The sequence below is a fragment of the Crocodylus siamensis genome, chromosome 10 (genome assembly GCF_052110815.1).
Source record: "Crocodylus siamensis isolate JL-2025a chromosome 10, ASM5211081v1, whole genome shotgun sequence".
NCBI lineage: Eukaryota > Metazoa > Chordata > Crocodylia > Crocodylidae > Crocodylus > Crocodylus siamensis.
Window position 1 is genome coordinate 8,430,616 of NC_143404.1, and position 24,615 is coordinate 8,455,230.

At 44.9% G+C, this 24,615-nt stretch overlaps 1 protein-coding gene across 1 annotated transcript in view; it reads right to left on the reverse strand.

The window, feature by feature from the left end:
* Nucleotides 1-19,023, reverse strand: part of TGFBI (transforming growth factor beta induced) — a 34,003-nt gene extending 14,980 nt beyond the window's left edge. The window contains exons 1-4 of the mRNA XM_090064889.1: nt 18,771-19,023; nt 12,227-12,325; nt 2,151-2,215; nt 621-778 (exon numbers count right to left, since the gene is read on the reverse strand). Of these exons, the coding sequence (XP_089921015.1) occupies nt 621-778; nt 2,151-2,215; nt 12,227-12,325; nt 18,771-18,916 (468 nt within the window). The 5' untranslated portion in view covers nt 18,917-19,023. The remainder of the gene's footprint in view (nt 1-620; nt 779-2,150; nt 2,216-12,226; nt 12,326-18,770) is intronic.
* Nucleotides 19,024-24,615: the final 5,592 nt, after the last annotated feature.

Sequence of the window (24,615 nt, forward strand, 5' to 3'; positions counted from 1 at the left end):
TTCTTGATCTTCAGTGCATGCATCTGTTTAAAGCCATCTCAGCAAATAGGGCACAGGATTTTGAATTCTTTCCCATTTCTATAGATCAAAGCAAAGTAAAGCTGATGGGGTTTGGCAGCGGGGTTAATTAAAGAGAAAGAAGTGGAAAGTTTGAAGCCAAGCAATTCTATGTCCAAATTCAACTGTGGAAGGCCAAGAATTTAATAAGATTCAAAAAAAGGCACTGGACGTTTTATGGATATCAGGAATAAACAAGTTATCAAGTAATGAACCACAAAAAGAAAACTGTAGAAAGGATATTTGATTTCTTGATTCGGGTCTTAAGTAAATCTCTAGCAAAGATCAGAAGTCCTAATATGGGAGCAAATTGACCCCCAACTGTCTACCCTGGGGCTCTTAAACTTACTCTCAAGAACTAAGTACTAGTCAAAACTGGACTTGATGGACTATAGTATAGTAATGCCTATGTTGGAAGCAATGCCTTGCAATGCCTGCGTTGGAACCTGCCTTGCCTCCATTGGGACTAGCCATTCAGTGAACCTCAGTCCCTACCACTCGGAATATTAAATAAAGAAAAATAAAGCAGCAAAGCAATAGAAGAACAGTGAATTTAATCTTACAGCAGGCAAAGAAGCCCAGGCCAAATTGCTTGGAGCAAAGATGGTAAAACTTCCAGGTGCTTCAATTTCTGGTCTCAGGTTCGAGCGGTCAGAATACAGCTGTGTGGTAGAGGATCCCACAAGCCCCAGAGTTTCATAGATGTTTGAAAGTGGTAAAGCTGAAAGAAGAAAATATTTTATTTCTAGCACACAGTGATTCATACTATACTGCACAGGAGTGAATTAAAACAGAGCTGCTGGCAAAAAAATGTAAATGTCTGGAAATGAAACATGCCAGTGAACTCAGCCATATATTTGTTAGAATTAGAACAGCAATTTATCACACTGCTGTCTTAAGACAGGGACAGATTTTAATCTCAGTAGCTACACTATATATCCAGAGCCAACAGCTTCACCATGGATTGAAACGGACTTACTTTGGCTTCATACAAAAATCAGAATCTAGCCCCAGATAATTAAGGAAAGAAATGCCAGAACTGAACCAAGATATTTTTATAGGTTTCACTTGATTTTTCATTTGACACTGGGTTTTCACGTTTCTTTCCTAGATGTTTACAATTAGCAACACAGGTCCAGATTATTTTTAGGCTGCGATCCCCATATCCATTGTTATAAGTAACCTGCTTCTCTATCAATGGTGGCAAGTGCCACAGAACCCCAAACTCAGCCTTGGTGTCTGAAAACAGACCTGGAATGACAAAGGCCAGGACTGGGGCTTGCAGTTGGGGGTAGGAGGGGAAGGGACTTCCTGTCCATGGAATGCAACTGGCTGCCCATTTTCAGGGCACAGCTGATGGCACCCCCATAGCAAATAGGTTGCAGGACTTCGAGCAACTGGAACATCCACCCAGATGAGCATGGCTCCCACAGGGACTACAGATGAATACCTAGGCCTGCCCTTATCCAGAGCTAGCTCTTGTTTGCACTGATGTCATGCCAAATTACATACTGACAGATTCTTCACTGGTGTAAAGTAGCACCACACCCTTAATCTCAACGGAGCTTGCACCAGCGGAGATGTCGACAACTTCCTCAGGAGGAAAAGGCTCAGATAGGGACATCAAAATTGGAAGAAACGGAACATTTCCTTTTTGCTGTAATGCGATGGATTTTCCCCTTCTTTTCTTTGTAGTCACTGAGCTGTCTTTTTCAAGCAGATGTACTTTTCTAAGACTTATGGCTTGCCATCATGAAAAATGAGTACGAGCCAGAAGATCGGTGTGTTATGACAGATAGTTTTGCATCAGATTTCCAGTAGTGCTACTCAACCTGCTCCTAATATCTATACCAGGCTTAACTTAGATTAATTACCTTCAATATATTTTTAAGTGAAAAGAACATTTCTGTCAAAACTCTGCAGGCGTTGAAGCTCATTTGAGATGATATAATTTAGTTTTCGACTGGATATGTCTTTTTTCTTCACACAATTGAGTATACAGTATCACCCACAATTCCCAAGAATCAGAGCAATTATCTGCTCTGGACAGCTGTAGAATTTAAATGCCTAAATAAATATAAAACATATTTTACCAGCTGGACAGCCTTTTTCTCCAGGAACTTTTTCATATCCAGGGCAGCACTCATAACTGATCACTCTGCAATAGAAAACAGACACCGAAGATTAGACAACGAGTTTTTCACTCTACATGTCTTTTTCTATATTTTCAACAGCTTATATGTACTGAGTTATAAAACTAATAAGTGATCTTAGAATTAAAACAACTAGCTATATTTTATCTCCTTGCAAGTTCCAGTTGTCTCAATCCCTTTGCGTTGTAAAAAGAAAATAAGATACCAAAAATCAGGTTCCCTTTGAGAGCATATTCAAATCCAAACAAAAGACTGAAATCAAATTTCAAGTGCCAGCATAGAATCATAGACTCAATGAGTGAGAAGGGACCTAGACAGATCATCTAGTCCAACCCCCCGCCATGGGCAGGAAGGAGCACTGGGGGCAGCAGGGGTCATAAGACCCCAGCCAGGTGCCTGTCCAGTCTCCTCTTGAAGATCTCCAGGGAAGGTGAGAGCACCCCCTCTCTGGGAAGCCTATTCCAGGCTCTGGCCACCCTTACAGTGAAGTAGCTCTTCCTAATATCTAACCTAAACCTATCCTCCCTCAGCTTGTGGCCGTTGTTCCTGGTGACTCCAAGGGGGGCCCTGGTGGACAGACTTTCCCCGAGTCCCTGCTGCTGGCCCCTGATAAGGTTGTAGGCGGCCACAAGATCCCCCCCCTCAGTCTCCTCTTGCAGAGACTGAAGAAATTCAGGTCCTCAAAGAGCAGGTCCCTCAGGTCCTGACAGAGCTGGCCACAGAGGCCCTCAACCATATGAGTGGCCCTCCTCTGGACCCTCTCCAGGTTCTCCACATCCTTCTTGAAGTGCGGCACCCAGAACTGGACACAGAACTCCAGCTGCAGCCTGACCAGCACCACATAGAGGGGGAAATAAGGGAAAGGTAGAGTTGAGTATCTTTTTCAAGGACTACCTGAGGCAACTAAGATAGGCAAAGTAACCACTTCAAGCATTTGCACTGGCTGGGAGTTGAACCCAGAGCCTCAACATAGCAAGCAGCAATTCTGCCATTGAACCACCAATGCTTCCAAGCATATAGGCTTGGAAAGTGACTGACTCACAATCCTAACAGAAGTAAAATATTTATTTTATTTTTTACAATGGCATGTCCAGAACCTACATAGGACTCAAATGCAATGGCCAAGATGGGTCATTTTTTCAGAAATTTAAAGTCTGAGGCACCCAGATTTTTAACTACTGGCCACATCTGACTGCCAGTTTTTCCTGGAGAGAGGAAAGCAACATGGAAAATATACTGGAGCATCCATAGCACCTAATCCTTGTGCAAGCAGCCCGAGACGGTCTTTCCTCTAGTGGTAGGGTATTTATACACGAAAGCTTGCAAAGAAGAATTTTTCCAACTATTTGAGTTGGTCTAATAAAAGATACCAGATTTATACAAAACACCTTGTCTACCTTTCCCCTAGTGCAGTATTTTAGCAAAGGAACTAACTGGTACAGCCAGGAACAGAAGTAGGAGGCTAGTTTCCATTGCTGACCTTTGGCATGTCAGCCAGTGCCCGCAGCAGAACAGGTCAGCAGTTTGTCCAGTTGGAACTGAGCAATTATGTTTCAGTTGAATAGATGTGGGTTTGGCTTGTTCCAGGCCGAAAGCTGAATTCTGCTTAGTTTGCATCCCAGATGTGTGTGTCCACATGTTGCAGGCATACACATGCACACTGTACACATCCATCTGGGCTCCCACCCCCAGCCTCGGGGGAGGCTGAAATGGACAACATTCCTCCTTTTGTGGAGAACTCTCATCCGTTTCAGTCGCCTGCTGGGCCACAATAATGGGAGCACAAAGGGAAACCAGGATGGTATAACAAGTAAGCAGGTGTTGGCTGATCTTCTGCTGAGTCAGAAGAATGCTCCCCATCCTGCAGGGCCATGCTGGTTACTTGTGCAGTTGTTTCTTTTCCTGGGAATGACAGTCAGTGCCCTCTAAAGAACACAGATTAAACATCCATATATTTTCACTTCTAGAGCTGATCTATTCACTTCGCTTCCTCCACAGAGTGACCCGAGAAAAGGGCACCTGGTGCCCAAAAGCTTTTCTAACATTTCTCCCAACTATACCGTTGATCCAATTAAAAATATCATCAAAACAACCCTGCTTCACTCCTTACTCATGTCAACCCCTGAAAGCCTATCGCTGTGCAGCCCACATGATATCCCTCTTCAGAAGTGAACACAACCCAGTGCAACTTGAACCACTGAATGCCATATCAGAGATGCCTTCCATGCTGTGGGAAGTGGGGTATATATTCAGTCTATGTATTCAGACTGCGTTTCCCTTCCACAATACCAAGAGCCAAATTCTGCAGGCTGTGCAGAAAGACCATGAGCTGATTCGTACTATTTGTTATTATGCAACGTTCTTGAAAAAGCTCCTTTTATTGAATTGCGTAGGTCTTAATTACTTGGTGTGGCTTTGGGTCACACTACTATTTCTCAGATAACATTTGCTCATAGTCCCTTGTATTGATTGGAAAGAAATAAAGCTGCAAGTGCCAGCTTGCTTTAGCACACCGGGAAAGCTATTTTGGATCTCCTGGGTTTGTACACCACATTTAATCGCTGTTTGGATAACTCCTGGTCAATCCCCAGTGTTAAGCTTAACAAAGCAGTGTAATGTTTTCTTTCATTTGATCACTGCCAGCCCAGCTCTTGTTGGGAAAAACTCTCAGCTTGTCTCTGTATCACAAACTGAACCAGACTTTTCCCATCAAGCTTTGGGACTCATTAACTGACACAGCTGATTAGTTTGCCAACCATATTTTTTATAGTAGGTGAGAAGTGGCATCTCTAACATCTTATACACATTGCACTAACAGACCAAAATAAACTCTGGAAGTAGCAAACCTACCACATAAATAACTGCTGCTTGCAAATGAAACACCCATACTATTTAGTGCAGCGTTCAGGGCGTACACAGGACCAAATGCAGTTTGTGTAGTCTTACCCAGCCTAGCTCAAGTGGTGTGGGCAGTGTAGCTGCAGTAGCAAGGAACTCAGGATGGGCTAACTGCTGGAGTATTTTCTGGTTGGCCTTAGCTAATTTAAAGTCCATTTGGTCGTGGCCTTCATAAAATTCTGCACAGACATACCCCTGGAAGAAGTACTAAGCCTCTGGTACATTAAATACTTCCAGGCTGCTGATAGACGGAACTCTAAACCGTTTTGAAAGGGAAAGGCACTCGCTCCTTTGAAATAAACAGAGCTGTTCTGAATTAACTTATATTTGCCTGCTAATACCACACTAGGACCCTGACTGATATAGGTTTAGACTCACTTTTCCACCCCACTTACAATATTATAGGAGCAGTTTATCAAAACGTCTTCGAACTGCATAATTCATACCAATATAACCGTTGCATCTATGCATTGATCCACTAATGATCGAGTCAATTCAACTACCCTGCTCCACTGTAAAAAGACAAACAGTGTGATAGACCCCGACCCAGTCTCAAGCCCAGTAGTTCCACTAATTTATGGAAATTTTCATCAACTGAGGAATGGGCCCAGTTCATGTAACATGAATTACAATTTAAGAAGTCAATAAAAGGCAGTCACTTTGTTTTCAGACTGGTTCCCATAGGGAAAAAACCAAAACAGAAGTTATTGCTTTTTTTTCGCACCGAGTTGTGCTTTACCACTACCCTTTACAATTACTAAAAAAGGGACAAAACAATTTGAGCTTGGTGTCAAAACCATGAATAAAACCAGAGAGTCCTCTAAAACTGCATGCTCTCTTCTTCTTCTCTTTTTTTTAAAACTTTGTTTGAAAAGAAGGGGATTGGAGACCCCGAGAGCTGTGTTTTACTGGGCTTAGTTCAAAAGAAGGAAAAACCTGGAGCCTTTGGGTATTTGTCAGCATTTGAGCAGCTCGCAAGCAGTGGGAATGCCTTGGGTTTAAACAGAATTCTTCAGGGTAATTAAGAGTCAGTGAGTGAAACGAATACCTGTGCTTCTGTGACAGAAGCAAATAAATTGTGTGTCATGGCTTCCTAACAGAATTACAAAGCAAACCCAGACTGATTGTCTAGACATTATATATTCCATGTGGGAAAGAGTTTGCCTAAAGCAATCCCTTCTTTTGACTACTGGAGATCTCAACACCCTGCTGTTCCACTTTTCTTAGCTACCTTATTTTCTCATGTTCATTAGAAACATACAATCCCCTGCCCCCAACCCCCAATTTCTCTCTTTTTTTTTTTCTTCCACCAAAGAAACTAAATCCAGTCTAGACTACTCCTTGGTCCAGAAGTGTAATCAAAGACGAGGCGCTGGTTAAAGAGAAATCAGTCCAGAGTTCAGCATAAATAATTCTTGAGTTCTGACGTCGCCTTTAAAAGGCTTATTTATGGATTGATCGGAGATTAATGAGCTGTGACTAACGGATCAGGAAGTGAGCATACACAGCTTGCAGAGCGGCGTTTTAACTCACTCCAGGGTTTACAAGACTGCAGAAAGCCCATGGCAATTGAAAGCCTGCTGGGGCCTTTGTGCCGGTAGCCAAGAGCTACATCCTCTTTGCCACAGCTCTGTATCAGCTGGCAAAAGAAAAAGCTGGATATATCTCACCGGTACAGAACGGGCTGTAGCCATGTATGCATCGGTCTCAGATCTCCCAGGGTGCTCATCAGTGCCATGGTGACCTCTCTGATGGATCACTAATTCATTTTAGCACATGCCACTTGGATGCTTAAGTCAATACAGGAGGGATCTGCCCAATTGTTCAGTGGTGCGAAAAGGCACCTTGTCTCCAGAGCCTTCAGCTAGCTTTCTGTCGGCTTCAGGGGGATGATTCTGATGTATGAAATGGTGATGGGTAAAATAGTGGCCACCTGGGAGGCATGTGGGTAAGTCCCCAGCGCACAAGTGAAATTAGCTGGTGGGCCTCGCTAAACAGGCCCTGGAGTCACATCTCCGGGTGCAGCAGGCTGGCACAGAGGGTTGTATTGGATAGAAGGTCTTGGCTGGGAGATGTTGGTCAGAGGATGCAGCGAGGATCAGCTGCTTCCTCTTGCTTTTCCCTTCGAGATGAGGAGCAGAGAGAGCCTAGAGGCTGTAGAGCCATTCAGACGGGAGAATGAACTCGCTTTGGTTGTTAGGAAGTCTTTATTCTAAATGTATGCATAGAGCTTGTCATGTAAGCATATTTTAAAAGGCAATAAATAAGCCTACTGCCAGCGTAACTCCAACAGTCCCAGTGAAATTACCCTCGGGGTGAATTTGGCCCAACAATCTCTGATCTTTTATTGCTAGACCTGAAAACAACCCCAGTCTCTCCCTGACGGTTCACAAAAGTCTCACCCAGCTGGCATACCGCATTACCGAGGGCTTTTGGGAGATGGCAAGAGCTTCCCAAAACCTCTCCACAGCTGAGTATGATGAGGTAACTGGCTTCCACCTTGACTCAGCTGTGTTTTCAAATGCCCTAGAGATCTCCTGCCTAGGACATGGTAATTTAATTAAGGCAGCCACATTCTCTGGTTGTGAGCCAGTATCCTCTGCAGGGCCACATATCTAATGGGATCTACATCGCGTCTCTCCTTTCGCGGTGGCTATCCTTTGAGCAGAATGTAACATTTATCATACCACTGGGCGAGAGACCATGTGAGGTCTTTCAGGAGAGTTGGATATCATAATATACAATAAAGAGATGGGGAGACACTGGCCAAGAGTGGGGAAAAAATATGCATGGGGCAAATTTATGCACTGGTTATTGGTAGCTGTACTGTCAAAGTAGATCAAATTGCATGGATGTAACAGAGGGCAGAACGTGGTCCTGTATTTGAAGCCTTCTGTTTGTTCAAACCTCACCAAAAATCATCTATTGCTTTTATATTTTGCAAGCTCATTCAAGCTAGAGGCAGAATTTGACCCAGAATATACATACTGCCCCATGAACCCACATGAGACTGCAAAGACTGTAAGCATTTAGCCAAGTTTTGTTCTTATATGGCCAATGGCATACAGTTTGCAATGTTAAATGCACTCCTAACTTACTGAGCAGGCTAGTGGTACTCTACTTGGTATTCTACTTGAAAACCCTCGAATCCACCAAATACAGTCTCTGTCTATGATGTTGGATCATTGGTTACAGATCACTGCATCTCTGCGAGGTGCCAACTATGCAAGTTAAGTAAGCAAGCCCGTCAGAATGCCCTCATACAAAGAGCATTTGTCATGCACTGTGCAATGCTTTCTCACCACGATTTCCTGACCTCCTTGCTGAGTGATTTCAAGTAAAATCTTTATAGTTATTAAGTCAGATTTGGGTTTCAAAATGCCGTGTTCCATAAAATAGCCCATACCATGCACAGTGAGCTACCCTATTCCTCCCCGACCCCCACTCCCCACAAGTCATTGTTCTGCCACTATGTTCCTAAAATTTAATTTTAAGTGCATTTTTCAAGGTAATAAAAATAAGTGTAAGCATACATTACTGCATAAAGATCTATTTGTAATAATTTCCTGTAATAAAACCCATCTGGTCTGTTTTATAAAGGGAGTGCCAGAGACTTGGGTTTTTTTCTGAACTAAGAAAAGCACATCAGACAAAAGGAGAATGTTAGTTTAGCCCAGGAAGACAGGAAAGTGTTAAAGGACAAACATAATGCCACTAGCAATTATTATTTCAAAGGCTTAAATGCAAAGTTAGCCAAGTTATCTCTTTGTCCTTAAGATAAAAATCTGGAGCTGAATTATATTTATCATTTTAAAAAAGCACTTTCATGAGGATAGTGTGCATGGGATTCATGGAAATATAAACACAGAAGTATGGGAATATATTAAATAAAATACCCCTTTGCCCTTGGAAAGACTATCTAACCAACAGTGGAAAAGTAGTTAATTACCAAAACAAAGAACTTGTTTTAATGCTCATTAAATCAAAGTGAAGTCAAACTTTTTGCCAACCATCTAATTCTACTTCATCATCATCAAACAATGCAGTGTTGGCACGCACATAAACCCTTCATCTAATTTCTTCCAAATAATGTAATCTAATTCTTTTGGATGGGTCAGAACACCAAAAACCACAGATAAGAGGGCTAGTGATGCATGTGTTGAAGTTTCTATCAAAACTCATCAGATCTAGCATATTGCCCTAAAGTCTTCTGCAGGAATGGTCCAAGATGCTGGACGCTCAGGATACAAGCCTGCCTGACATGATGCTCACCATCATAAGCAGCCGGCTGCTATACCACTGGTGTAAAGAAAATGTCATTTCTACAAAGAAGAAGCGATGCACAAACAATCATGCATCTATTCATGGATTTACGAGGATGATAATGGATGATAATGGGGATGGATATTACCACTTAGATGTAGCACACTACAACCCGTTAACATGGGCTACTGATATCAATGGGATGAGTCACGGAGTGAGCAAGGGGTGGCTAGCTCAGGTCATTTACAACTGTATTCAACAAGGAACCAAGTAAACCTGCTTAGCCCACAGCAAGTGGAAGTCAGTATTCCTCTGGGGCTGTAGCAGCTCATCCACTTTCCCATGCAGGGAAAATCCCTCTCTAAATCAGAGAGGATCTGAACTCCATAACTTGCATGGCCTCCCCAAGACATCTCAATACATGAGATGATGATTAAAGTGACCTTATTTCAACCTTCAAATGACTAAAGCAACTTGTCTAGAGAGGGAGGCCCATATCCCAGGTATATGCAACCTACAGCCATAATCCAGTATGTTTTCCAGGCACTTTTCACTGGGAACATGATATTATATTATGCAGAAAAATGAGAAGGGGAATTAAGTAGAAGGGGGGTTTGGTTTTTACATACAGATAATTTTGTCTTCACCTGTGAGCAAAATATCCCCATAGCAATCGACCAACCCACACATCCCCAGGCACCTTGACAAGAGGTGGTCCAGTGTGTGTGGCAGGAAGGAAGGGGGGGGATACAGGGCTGGCCTGGGGAGGAACTCATGGTCCCCACACACCTTAGCTGGAAAAAAGTGACCTAGCCCCAGGCTGCAGCATCTTTAGTAGATAGCTGTCCTGGGACAGCTTCTCAGAAACAGGTTTTTAGACCACTCCAACATATGGAGGGACATCTCTCCTGCACTTCGGCTCCCTTCCACTGGGGCAAAATGGATCAGGGATGAAAGATGCCCAAGTCTCCCCGGGCACTGTATGTGCAGTGCAGGCTCCTAACTCAAGGCTCTGGAACAGGCTACCAGGTGCCAATCTAGCTAGAGTTTGTTTCACAAAAGCCCTCATCCCCTTGTGAGACGTTGCAACGTTATGAATCCCTGCTCATCCTCCCTGATTTGAGGTGACGGGTAGATTTTGTATTTTAGCATTTTCTCGTAGTCAACATTTTGGCTTAGGACAACCTTACATTATTACTGTATATGCTCAATAACATCATACAATACTTCTGCAGTTTTAACTTCATGTAGAAGACTAGGGAATGCATTCATTTAGAGGTAATGCGCTGAAAGACCAGAAACCATAAAGAGTGGTGATTTCTGTTTTTCCTACCTCTTCATTATACAAACAAGAAACACAGGGGACTAAACATGAAGCTCCGCACATGCAGTTGAGCCACTCGAATGTTTTCTTTAGCAGCCAACTTAAAATCCAGATAGTCCCTTCAGGTGAAAACAGTGAAAGACTTCTCAGTTTGCTGCTCAGCCAGGAAACAGAGTTCATTTCATCTCAGCTCAAGAGAAAGATTATTGTAATAGGCCCGATTCAATGCCGGACTGGATAATGCTTGTTAAATACTTTCCCAAATGTCCTGAAAAACATCTGGATGATCTTCTGATGTCAGTTCCATTGAAGAAATGATTTTTCTACACATGATCTCCATCAAAATGAAATTGCTAATGCTTTCATTTATGTCAAATTTGCATGGAAATCTTGATTCAGTCTTGGCATGGGAAAACAGAGAACTAGCTCCAATAAAATTGCGACAGGCACAGCTTCACACGCTTCTGAGAGGCGCAGCTCAAGCCCCATTATGACATTCAGAGAGATTGCATGACCTCGCCAAGGCCATGTCTCTTGAAAGACAGACAGACTTCAGCAAGAGTCTGGCAGCCAGCTGGGTTGCACGTTATAACTCGTGCACCTTTCAGAAGAATGTGCGGAAGCTGGCTACCCACACCATTTTGTGCAATAGCTACTTACATATTATTGTTTGCAGGTTTGGGTGTAAGATGGATCGGAAAGCCTAATGAATTTTCCTGGAGGAGTCATCTGAAAACATTGCCTTAAAACTGACATTTTCCCCCTCCCCTGCTCCCTGTGCTATTTTCCCCTTCCACAAAACCACAAGGAAGTGCCTCTAATATCCACCAGCTCTGCACTGCTTCTTTATAGAAAAACAGTTGGGGGGAGAAAAAGGCAAAGTTAGTTAGTAGGAAACATCTGATCCATACTTCATTACAGCACTGAGAGCTCTGCAAGGATAAAAAATATCTCAGTTCTTTAATGAATCATTCCTTTTTGGCTTTCCATCCTTAACAACTCCAAGTGATTCAGGATGGACCCTCATTTTACAGCTAGGAAAAAAAACAACAACCAAGGAGCAAATATTAATTCAGAAGCAAATACATGATAAATCAATTCTTCAGGCATGAGAGAGAGAGAGAAGCACCTTCATGTTTGTTCATCAAGGGGCAAATGAATCTAAGTGCAGCAGGGCGTCACTTAAGTCCTCACTTCAAAGGTTACTGATATATGGCTCGGCCTCTCAGCTTGTGATAAATTAGTCTGTGCCCAGAAAGGCAGCCCAATTAACAAGGTATCAATACATCTGATAGGTATAAATGCCCTTTCCCCAAAATCAAATTGTTCAAAAAGCCATCAGAATGCGGCTAACAGAGTTTGTAATGAAACAGATCTTAAAGGTATATACAGCAAGAGGCCACATGCTGGAAACCGTGATGGCCAATGTGTTTAAAAACGGCTGCTTCTGTCTCAAAAGAACACTATACAATCCATGGACCCATAATACCACCTTTTTACTGAGATTTCTGGATGCCTCTCAAGTACTTACGTTGATTTGCCACAGATTTTCCTCTGGTACCACTGTTTGCAGTTTGTGAAGTATTTCCTGTTTGTTCCAATAAGCTTCTGCACAGCGCACACATTGGGGCTATAGATAAAGACAGATAGAACGAAATATTGTAAGCTTCTTACTCACTCATATATAGACTATTAAGCGATGCCTGAGCTGAAAAGGGTCTGAAAAGCAGTACTGTGTTTACGAGAAGGAATCTTGTTATAGCCGCAACTTAAATTTCTAAGAGATCAGAATATATAATGACTATTATAAATGATGCTATTCCCTGAAAGAGCTCTCTCTTCATGAGGCCAGGATTTTTTCCATCTTTCCTGAGTGCAAGTCTTGACCTTTCTCCACCTCCCACCCCCAGCAATTAAAAAAAATGAAGTTAAAATTACAGTGGCATCGGTATTCCCATTATGGATGTAGATTAAAACTCAATAGAGCGCATAATAGGGTGAATATTTTAAAATAAATGTAATCAAGATGACTATTTGGCTTCATTTTAATACTAAAAAGAGAGAACAGTATTTACTAGTCTTTGAACTAATGTGGATTGAATTGGTTTAAAACAAACGTTCTTTTATCTGAAGATTAGATTAGACCCATTCCATTCATGGCATTAGACCTGTATTACTGCTTGAATTACGGATGGTTAAAATGAGCCTCTGTTACAACACAACACCATTTTCATAGCATAGTTTACCAGGTGGAAGTGGACAGCAGCCATCAATCATGATCCTGAATGGTATTGAGCGTGCCAACCCTGATCCAGCAAAGTCCTTATGCACAACCCTGATCCCGCAGCCAATGGATAACAGCCAGAGTGCCCAGCCCATTCTGAAGAGGCCCTGCTGACTGTACGAGTCCCAATCCCTTGGGCCTGTGCACTAAAATATATTGATTCCAGGAGGAGGAGGCGGACATGGGCAAAGCTGGAAATGCAGTGTATTACTTACAGAATTGAGACTGCCTGGGTCAGGCATCTGACTACTGTCCCCGACTCCTGCCCCAGAGAGGCACATTAGAAGGTGGAGGAGTCAGGGGTGGTCAGATCCAACAGCAGTCAAGGTAACATGCAGCCATGGACCATGTCCTGGACAGCACTTCATGGAAGCACATGCTAAGGCACAGCACCTTCTGTCAAGAAGGGCTCAGAACCCCACAAGACTGCTCTTCCTCACTCAGCCAAAGCCCTGGGGGGTGGGGAAGATGCCTAAAATATTATAGTGGCCTCACACTAGATTTCCATGGACAAAAGAGTCTACAGCCCATTGCAAATGTGCTCTGAAGTTTTATGATAAATGACACCCAGCTCATTTATTAACCAAGAAGTTTGGGGCATGCGGTGGGGATTCCTCTCCCCCACACCTCTAGGTCTGTTTGCTTTCTCCTCATTGCACAAAATTCAGTTCTCCCCAAATCACTGGTCTCCACCTCATTAGTGTGAATTAATGTGAGGTTCTGCTATACATTTGCTAAATGCACTGCTGGTCTCAGCTGGAGCCTGGCTTGTCTTCAAGAAGCCCTTTGTTGACTTTGCTGCGGCACTGTGCTGCAGAGACACTGTCCCATCCTGCTGGGTGCTGGGCACCCTCAAATCCCACTGAAGTCAACAAAAGCTGAGGACCCTCAGCTGCTTGTCAAATTGTGCTCATAAGTTCCAGCATTGCTGCCACTTCCAATAAAAGCAGTGCACTTTTGCTTGGAAGCATTTGCTTCATTTTACACAGAATGCCAGGTACGCAGGGAGAAAGTAAGATCCACTTTCTAAATGATTAAGTCAATCAAAGGCCAAAACTTCAGCTGGTATAAACCGGGGAAGCTTTACTGATTTCCACGCTGGCTGACATCAGTGGAGATCTGGTCCCAAATAGTCTATATCGCTGCCCTTTGTGGCTCAGTCTGCCTGGACTACTCTTACAAGGACACTCCAGCTACCTCCTGGATTTCGGTGTCTGTCTCAATAGCAGCGGACAATCTTCCAGTACTCATCCTTGACAAGTCTGGTTACTACAGAGCTAGTTTTAGCTGGTCTTTCAAGTACTTTTGGAACAATCTCTTGCTAGTTAGGAAGAGGAGAAATCCTTTTGCATTTTGAAAAGTATTTTACTTATTAACCACAAACTCCATCCCCCAACCCCTTCTGTTTGGTTGAAGTACTGAAGCTATATGCTCCCACATCAGTGTTGCATTTATAAGCATAATGCCACACGTGGATCCCACACAATTCTCAGTACAGGAAAATTCCCAATAGTCTGTATTATCAGTGAGTCCCATGACACGGCTACAGTAAATGCTTCCAGTAGTGTTCTGGTGCTTTGCCTCTTTTAGATTAAAATGAATTTATTAACCCTCTTCTCTGTCCTTGTTAAGTCCTCAGTTCTGTTTCCACTGAACTAAGCTAACTTGTATAAAAACTGCCTACTGCTTTTCCTCTCTAGTCCCAACTACTTGGCTGTCAGTCCTTAAAAGTGAGATCCCTGAAGCAGGTACTGGCTCTCTTGAAAACTTAAAAACAGTAGAAGCAGCTTTAAATAGCAGATTTTTTAACATCAGATTCTGCTGACTTGCCTTAAATCAGACCAAGTCACAGCTTATCACTGAAAGTGTCCAGCAGTTACTCAATCCTTCTCGGAGCCAGTATTTCTACAGGGTTGTAGTTGGTGTGTTAATAGGCTTTCTGCATTTCATTAACTGCAGCCCCCCCAAGAGATCTGCAAATGGTTCCCCTTTTTGCTTTTTTTTAATAATATAAAAAAGACATGGCTTTTTTTCTACAGAGCAAGATTCTGCCACCCATAATCCTATAGATTTCAGTAGAGGTAGTCATGGAGCAACACGCAGCAACATCTGGTTGCATATCATTGGATTGTGGGATCCCTTCTGAGCTCTCTACAGACCATAATCAATGTAGCTTATGTCCAAGAACCCTGTGGCTGTTTTCCCATTGTTTCTGCTGTTGGATACGTGTATAAGCAGACATCCAAAAATGTAGCTTACTGAGCAAACTGAGTGTTTTTTTCTAGATCCCTCCACCAGAAATGGACTCGCAGGCCAAATCTGGACAGCATAGTACAATTCATGGAGTATCCGTCCATCTCCAAATGCTCCCATGCTGGTTTATTGCCACCAAGATCTCAAATGCCCATTCACCTAGGAAAACAGTTGCAGGTACTTGTCTCTATTTCTATTGATTGAACCGGCAACAACATTATTCTCTCTTTCGAGATGAAGGAACACCAGAGAAATACATTCATTTAAAGCAGACTGGGCTGTGGCTACTTCCTAAGTACGAGGTGCTCACTCTATATTGAAGTTAGTAGGAGAATTTGGGTATTGTTTGGTTTCAAGGCTTAAGTAGATCAAGAACATCAGATTTATATCATTTACAGTAAGATTTTGACAATCAAGACACCTTTTAGATAGACAATAGTCTAGAATTTGCCTACCAAGGATCTGTACTTGCTGAGACAGTCAAATTAAAGATGCCCTTTTACAAATTCCAATCTTACACTCCTTCATGCTTTATTCTTTCATGGTCCTGGCTCTAGCTATACCCACTTCGATCCACACCTACCTTGCGATCAGCATCTCAACACCCAACCCACCACTTTTTTATTGTTCCTTGTGAGATCTCGAAAGAAGTGCGAGTCACCACTGCAACTGTGAGAACTGATGGTTGTACCTAATAATGTCTCTACAATGGAGCGAATAGGATCAGTAACTTGTTAGCAGCCTATAACCATGTGGTTTTTGAATAGTCTTCACCTTGGAAGGTTTAGTCTTAAAGAAAGGTATTACTTCTGTCCAATTTTTGTCCAATTCAATGAAGACTGAATTGGGGGTCTTTAAGAGGAGGCTTGATGCCTACCTGGCTGGAGTCATTTGAGCCCATTTTTTCTCCTGCCCAGGCTGGGGGTTGGACTTAAAGATCTACAAGGTCCCTTCCAACCCAACTTCTATGAAGATCTATTGACAAGGTTTATGTATAATGCTATATAGTTGACAAAGGAAAAAAAATCCTAAGGAAAAGAATAATCCTATACAAATAATTTCTGGTATTTTGTAGCCTGTAAAAAGGAAATGAAACCAGAAGCAACCTTTGAGCCAACTCAAGTCTGCAAAGCGACCAAATGTAAGACCAATTAAAACATCATGAAAAAATCTCATAAAATATACTGCCGAGATCTGCCCTTCCTTGCATTTTGTCAAGATCTGGTTGTTATGAAAAGAGGTGTTGAGAACACACTTGCTACTCAGCAGGAAGCGAACAGAAAGAGACCAAGCGCCTACTCCAGGAAGCTAACACCCTACTACCAAATCTGTCCCAGGGACTTCACAAAAAATAAAAAAAACGTAGCAGCTAAGATCTCTTCTTGCAGTCTAAATATGCATTCTCTTAATGGGATGCATGGAGATATGAAAGTACAAAGTGGTCTAAAGTGACTTCTGCAATACCCAAGTGTTATGGAAAAAAATTAAACACACACACTTTGTGTCACAGTCTTACTTCTTTAACTTTGAGCTGTACATTGTTTAAATATAGAAAGTACTGCAGGCACTGGTCCAATATGACAGCAAACATAACAACACTGTGGGCACATCTACACATGCGCTTTTATGTGCTGTAGACTATTTTACTGTGGTTAAAGTGTAGAAAACTGTGCCATTACACTAATGCACAGTAAAATAGTCTACTATGCATTACATGTCCATTTAAAAAAAGTGTGCAGATGTGCTACGGCACATTAGCATAGCCTAATGCACATTAATTTAGTACCTCACATTGGAAGTACTAAATTTCACGCACATTAGAAAAGGCGCATTGATGCACGTGTACACATCCCCTGTGCTTTCCGGCCAAGTGCCTTTTGTCTGAAGAACTCAGGTGCTTTTTAACCCAAAGAAAGAGTCTGGTCTAAAATAACTGAGGTCTGAATGGGACCGAGTAGCATTAAAAACTTCAGGGACTGAAAATTTCAGCTTGGGTGACATTTTCCAAAAAGTTGTTTCTTCTTTTAAAGACACAGGAGATATACTGAGTCTAAGGAAGATCACACTTTTCTCATGTGGGACAACAGGCAATCCCCACAATGGGATGCCCTGCAGCCTACTCTCCCCTGAGGAAAGACCTGCAACTTCTAAGGACAGACCTGTGGCTTGAGAACTGGACTCTTAAATCGCCTCAACACCCACCAATGAGCTGTGGTAGAGATCATCCTCGAACGGAGGGACTGTGGCTGACCCCCAGCATGCTTCAATTAAACACCACTATGAAGATGATGAAATTGCTGCACCCATCCTTACTGCAGCGTATAGCCAACAAGCTCATCCCACCCCCTCCAAGTTTCAAAAGCTCCCCACCACACCCACCCACACACCCACCCAGAGTCCTGAGAGATGGATGTGAGATAGCTGCTACTTGGGTTAGTCTAGAAGGTGCAAATCTAGCCTGCCTTCTGTGCCATGCTAGCCCTAATCCTAGACTGTACCAGTCACCTGTGCTTCTATGAGACCGTGCTCCCACAAGTGATACATGAATCATCCTGAGAGTGTTGCCAGATCTCTCTCACATTCGCACACATGAACAATCTTGATAGATGGATATGAATTAGATGCTATTTGGGGTAGTCCAGAAGGTGCAAGTCTAGCCTGCCTCGGGTTCCCTGCAAGCTGTAATCCTAGACTGTGCCAATGCCAACCCAACTACATGTCTATGGGACTGTGCCCTTAAAAGTGACACACACACAACTATTCCCAAGAGATGGATGTGAATTAGATACTGCTTGGGTTAGTCTAGAAGGTGCAAATCTAGCCTGCCTTCTGTTCCATATTATCCTAGGCTGTGCCAAAGCCACCCATGCTTCTACGGGACTGTGCCTGTAAATGCGATACACATGTGAATAATCCTGATAGTGTTGCCAGCTCGCTCTCTCTCACACACACACAAACAACCCTGAGAGATGGATGCGAATCAGATGCTACCTGAGTTAGTCTAGAAGGTGCAAACGCAGCCTGCCTTCTGTTACCTGTAAAGCTGAGTCCCAAGGTGTGCCAAAGGCAACCACACTTCAGTGGGACCGTGCCCTATCCGTCATACACACACGCCTAATCCCGAGAGACGGGTGTGAATGAGATACTACTTGGGTTAGTCTAGAAGGTGCAAAGCTAGCCTGCCCTCTGTGCCAAAGCCACCGACACTTCTGTGGCACCGTGCCCCCACGCAGCGAGATCACACCCACGCACACACGTTTCCACTGACATCCTGCCGCACTTCTGGCGCCTCTCACCCCCGGACTCTCAGGCGAGCAGGGAGTCCCTGTGCCTGCTGAAGGGTGAAAGCTTGCTAGGAACCCCCCCCCCCGACTACTCCTGGGGTCTAATAAGAGATGTCACATCTACCCGGGGAAACGTGTCACACACACACACACACTCGGCCTGCTGCGAGATCGCACACGCGCGGGGGCCGGCCCCCCTCCAGCCCCGAACCGCGGCCGGGCACGAGGCGGCCGCCCCGCTCCGCAGCCCTTACCCGTGCTGCCTGCCGCGGAGCCGGCTGTGCTGCAGGACCTGCTGGTAGGGGGACTTGGAGGCGCCGGCCGGGCCGAGCGCCAGGGCCAGCGCCAGCGCCAGGGCCAGGGCCAGGGCCGGCAGCGGCGGCGGCGCGGGGAGCGGCATGGGGCCGGCGCGGGAGCGAGACGGCGGCGCGCCGGGAGCGGCGCTTAAATACGGGCCGGGCAGGGGCAGGGGCAGGGGCGGGGAAGCCGCGGCCACGGGACAGCGCTCCCCTGCCCCCGCCCCCGCCCCGCACCCCCGGCCGGGGCTGCCCCTGCCCCCTTCCCGCCCGCCGCCTGCGGCGTGACGGCACGCCCCCCCCCCCCGCAGGTGACGTGGGCGAGTGAGATCACGCGTTCCAGCGGGGCTCCTGCCTCACCGGGGGGCGGGGGGGTCTGTGTCCCTGATCACTAGGGAGCCTGGTTTTCTCTGACTTAAAAAAATCCTCAATTTTCGGTTTAAGAAAAAGTAACTCCAAATCCGCATTTTCCCGTGGTTAAAATGAAACGCCACTAATCCCTCTGTCTGGATCTAGGTAGAGCTCTATCTATATCAGGAGATAGGGAGAGAGAGAGGTTTCTCTCTCTCTCCCCCTATCTACTGATATTGATAGGTTTATCTCTCTCTCTATCCATCTGTACCTACAGATCTCTCTAGCTATAGATATACCTGTATCTATAGATCTGTAGGCAGGGCAGGGAGGTCACATCTAGAAACAGGCAGACAGACAGATAGATAGATATAATGGTGTTTCATTTCAATCATGGGAAATATGGATTTGGGAGTTATTTGGCTTTTTTAAACTGAAAGTTGAGGATTTTTTTTTTTTTTAACCAGGATCCCTGCCCACTCCTGGGGGCTTAGAGCCATCCTTGGTCTTGCTCCATCCTGAATCAGCTGCGCAGTTGCTGGGGACTGGGGGCACTGGAATAGGCACTCTCCAGGAAGAGCTGCCCGGCAGTGATAGCTTGTAGCCAGATGATTTTAAAGGGTTCATAGGATCCTAGAGACGTGGGGCTGGAAGGGGCATCCGGAGGTCACATCTAGTCCAACCGCCTCCCTGAGGCAGGATCAGCCTTGTGCAAACTGTCCCATACAACCCCTCATCTCCACTCAACATAAGATGACCCTCAGCTTGGTCCCCTGCTTCCCCTGGGGCAGGTTCAGGTGCTTGGTCTATGCTGTGCCAGGGCAGCCAACGTCTTGCTTCTGCTGTCAATATACACTCATGAGGTCCCGAGTAGCATACCATGCCCCTGCTACCGGAGAAGGCAGCCTGCCCCTTGTCTGTATCAATCTGACCTTGGGGTAAAACCCCTTCCTGATCCAAAATACAGCATTTCATAGAAGCAGGACACTGGGTGCCCCGGTTCCCCTGCTTTCCCCGTGGCAGGGCAGGGTGTTAGGCCTGTGGTTTTGAGGGTTGAGGGCAGTTTTATGTAGAGTTTAGATTATGGCTGTATGAGACAGTTTGGATGCAGATGATCCTGCTCCAGGAAGGGCATTGTTATTAGATAACCTGCAGAGATGCTTTCCAACCCTACTTCTCTAGGACTCGCATCAGTCTGACCCTGAGCACAGGGCAAGACCCTCTAGCCGGGAACCTCTGGCTTTGGCCCCGGCGGGAGCACTGGCACGGCCCAGTCAAAGTCCCCAGAAGGTTGCAACCTTCCTCCCCTATTCCACCGGATAACAGACCTTGCGCTAGGCATCAATAACAATAAAGCAACCGGGCTTCTTCCCAAGGCCACGGCACTCTTATGCCTTACCCGTCTGCCCCTTCACCTCTCATTTCAATGCTAGCTTTCAGGCTCCCTGCTGCAAAACCAGGATACACCTCCTGGGTTTGGCTCCCAGTCTGTGCTTCCCCCGCCCCAGTATGCCCAGAAGTACAGAGTCAGTAGCTGACACTGAACCTGGCACTCATCAGGGTCGGCCAGCTACAATTTCCAAGAACACCGCTGCCTTTGAGAAACACCAGGTTCGGGGGTTAAAAGCATGTTGTATTGGCATTTCTGTTCCCCGGGAAATTTCCCGTTCTATTCGTTTTTTCTTTCTTTCCAGCTTGGTCTGATTCAGCTCCAACCCAGATTTTAAACACCTGACATTTCCGGCAAACTGGAAACCCTGTTTTGTGGCCACTTCCAGTCATGTCGGTACCCAAACTGAGGTGGACACTCCCGTGCACAGTTTCAGACTGAGCAGTGGCCAGAAATGGCAGATGCTTTAGCAGGAAAGAGGAATCTAAATGTCTCTCAAGGGGTACCACAGAGCCAAACAGACAACGTAGTGAGCAGTAATAAAGACTTATTTCTTAAGAGAGAGTTTTTTTTCCCTAGGTAAACAAATCGGATAACACATTTTAAGGTAAACAGGAATTAGATGAAATGCATCAACAGTCCTTCCAGCCGGGATCACAACCTGCTCATCCTCTCTGGGGTTACAGCTCAATCAATGATTTACAGTGTTTTGCCTTCTCTTCCTTCCTGTCTCGGTTGAATTCTTCTCTACACACTGGTAACAGCTTTAATATCCCAGCCAGGTGGTTAGTGCACTGACCTGGGAGTTGGGAATACAACACAAAGCCCAAATCGCCCCCCTCTAGTCCCATAACCAAGCTAATTATATTAAAAGGTGGATGCATTCCCCCCCACCTGTAGCTTTGCTGTGAAAGAAAGGAGCCACCATCACCTTCTTTTGCAAGGGAAGAAATAGGCACCTACATCTCCTGGGGTGTTTTAAGCTGTGATTTCCCGTCTGACATGCCTGTCGTCCATGCTCAGGTACCTCAGCCCAGGAAAAGATCTGGTGTTAAGACACACGTCTGTCTCCAAGTGTCTCCTGTGAGTTACCTCATTCAGTGTAATGCCAGTGAAAGTTACTGGCTTAAAACCTGGGAAGTTAACCCTTGAATTGTCAATAGAACAACAGACAGCGGCCTCATCGTCCTTCTCCACCGACCACAGGCTAGGGTGTTCTTGATGTTTTCAGGCCCTGTAGTTGCATGAGAGGGTTCTGCATGCAATTTTAAGAATAGGTTTCATAGTTTCATAGTGCTTAGGGTCAGAAGAGACCTAAACAGATCATCAGGTCTGACCCCCTGCCCCGGGCAGGAGAGGTTAGACCAGTGGCACCCAAAGTTGTGGCCCTGCCAGCTCAGTATCAGTCCATGGGCCAGATCCTGCATTGGGTTGGTGGATGAGGTCAGCACTGTGGCCTGATCTCATGCGCCTGGATCCAGGCAGACACTGGCCTCATCCCGCTCAGAGCCACATTATCCAGTCCATGGAGCTCCCCACAGACCTGGAAAATTGAGAGCAGGGGAGCAGCAAATAATGCCCCTCCCCCCAACTAAATTTCTGGACCTGTGGGGAGGCCCATAGGCTGGATGACAAGGCTCCATGGGCCAGATATGGCCCACGGGCCAGGGGTTGAGCTCCCTTGGGTTAGACAAACACCTTTATAGGATGGTTTAGATAGGGGTGATCCTGCCTTGAACAGGGAGTTGGACTAAATGCAGCCTCCTGGGGTTCTTTCCAGTCCTACTTTTCTATGAGAACAGGAGCTGCAGGGTCCAACTGAAATTGGTTGGCCTGCTACACTGCCTGAAGCCTAGCAGCAGTCCTTATCAATGTTGCACTGTCAAGTGCAGCAGAACTCTTAACAGGGATTTAAACACACAACCAAAGCCAAACCCCATGTGCCTTTTTCCCAGGAGCAATCCCATTGACTTAGCCATGATGGTCTACTGCAAAAGGCCCATAAACCTACTTGGAAACCCTTCTTCCTCCAAGCTGCTTGAAAGGAGGTGTCAGGTCCAGAGTTTGGGGTTGTATTTTTTTTAATTCTTTTTCTTTTTTTCGTGTCTCAGTTTTCTTAAGCGTCACTAGGCACTTCCACACAAGATGCTATTGCACAGTACCAATGACCTACGGCACAGATGCTACCATGCGGCAGCATTGGCAGGCACTAACCGTGACATGATGCTACTGCACAGTAGCTACAAGCTATTGCGCAGTAGCTCATTGCTACTCTGTAGTAGCATCTGGGGGAAAAAAAACCTGTGGGGATACTAGTGCACAGTAATGCAAGTACTAAATGACTCCACAGTAACAACTGCACAGTCCACTAGTCTTGTAGACACAGCCACTGAAGGCAAAAGTTTTCCTTCAGGCCTTACTTAGAGTTGACTGTGGCCAGCAAACACGTCAAAGGTACTACACTCTTTCCATAAAGGGATTAAAAGATGTCTGTAGTAATGCATTAGTCACAGACACTGTGGGATCACAGGGTTCCACTGCCAAGGCCATTATCAGGAATCAAAACCCTGCCTTGGCATCCGTAAGCGTTCATCAAACCTGAGGCATTTTTAAAGAAGTATTTTTGGGGGCAGTGAGTCAGTATGTACCAGGGAAGTTGCCTCCATTCAAAGGAGACAAGGGTTGTGCAAGGGGAAAAGGCAGCTGGAAAAGAGCTGTGTCACACAGCAAGCATGTGGAAGCTGGGCAAAGAACCCAGGCATCCCGACTCCTAAGTGAAGCCCCACCTTCTCGATCATGCCACCTCCCAACAATTTGTTTGATTCATGATGATTCATTAGTTCTTTGGTGGTGGCACCAACTGCATGGCAAATGCTTCTCTGACTAAAGTCTGTGCTCTGGGCAGCTCAGGAAAGGACTTTTCCAAACACCTACGTGTTGCACGGAGCCTGAAGTGTGTATAGTAGCTTCCACCCCCCCACTAACTCAGCTTTCAAGTAGTTTATGTGAAGCTGGTTTTGTTGTTAAACTGGAGGGGAGAAGGTATTTACACTGTAAATATTAATTGAATTTGGAACATCAGATTGGAGCTGAACCCAGTGTGTAAACTGTCATCATACCGTGACACACTCGTGTGAAGTTCAGCTTTCAGGCAGCCCCACAGATGTTGAGGTTGAAAGGAAATCAGTTTCCGATAGACGCTACGTGTGCTCCTACAAATATGCGAGAATCAATCATTCGGGAACATGCACTCGCACACCCAGACACTTTCATAAACTTTTTCAGGCTAAGCAAAAACCAGTAACAGCAGCTGTTTCAGCAAAGGAAAGGAATCCAAAAACATCTCCAGGAGTATCATTGAACCAAGTGGAAGAGCTCTGTAGCAATAACAGGCACTTCTTTTTTAGAGAGCTTTTTTTTCCTCATGGTAAACAAATCTGAAGACTGGAACGATCAAACTCTTTGGATCATAAATATTGTGGATGCTGTTGCATGAGCCACTCTGGAGGGCCAGAAAGGTGTGCACCTAGATAAACCAGTTCCAGATCCAGATACCGAATGTTTAGCCCAGATGAGGACCTATATGAAATGGAGGGGGTGGCTTCTCGGATGTCTCTGGGATGAGGCTCTAAGTTTATGGAAAACAAAAACCAAACCAAACCACTATTTCCTTTCTGTTCCTCCAGACACACAGGGGAGGGAAATTAATGCTGATCAACAGGGTAGAATCAGAATCTGGCCATTGTGTGTATGGTAATGCCTAGTTGGCCATAATTGCTTTTGGCTAATCCCATAATTATAAACAATGCGTAGCCAATCCAGCCACATGTTGTTAGAAGGTATAACAATCACCATTTCAATATAATCTCTGGTGTGAGCAGTGCTGACTTTTAAGTGCTATTTTTCCCAAGGTGCTCTCAGCTTTCACAGTCCAAGCAACTGCACTGAAGAATTTTTAAAGCTTTTTTGACATCTACATGTTTTAAATTCAGCAGAGTAAATTTTAAAAAGGATGAGCCAGCAAGCCAATTAATACTGTCATTCATTTATGTTATTCTTCAG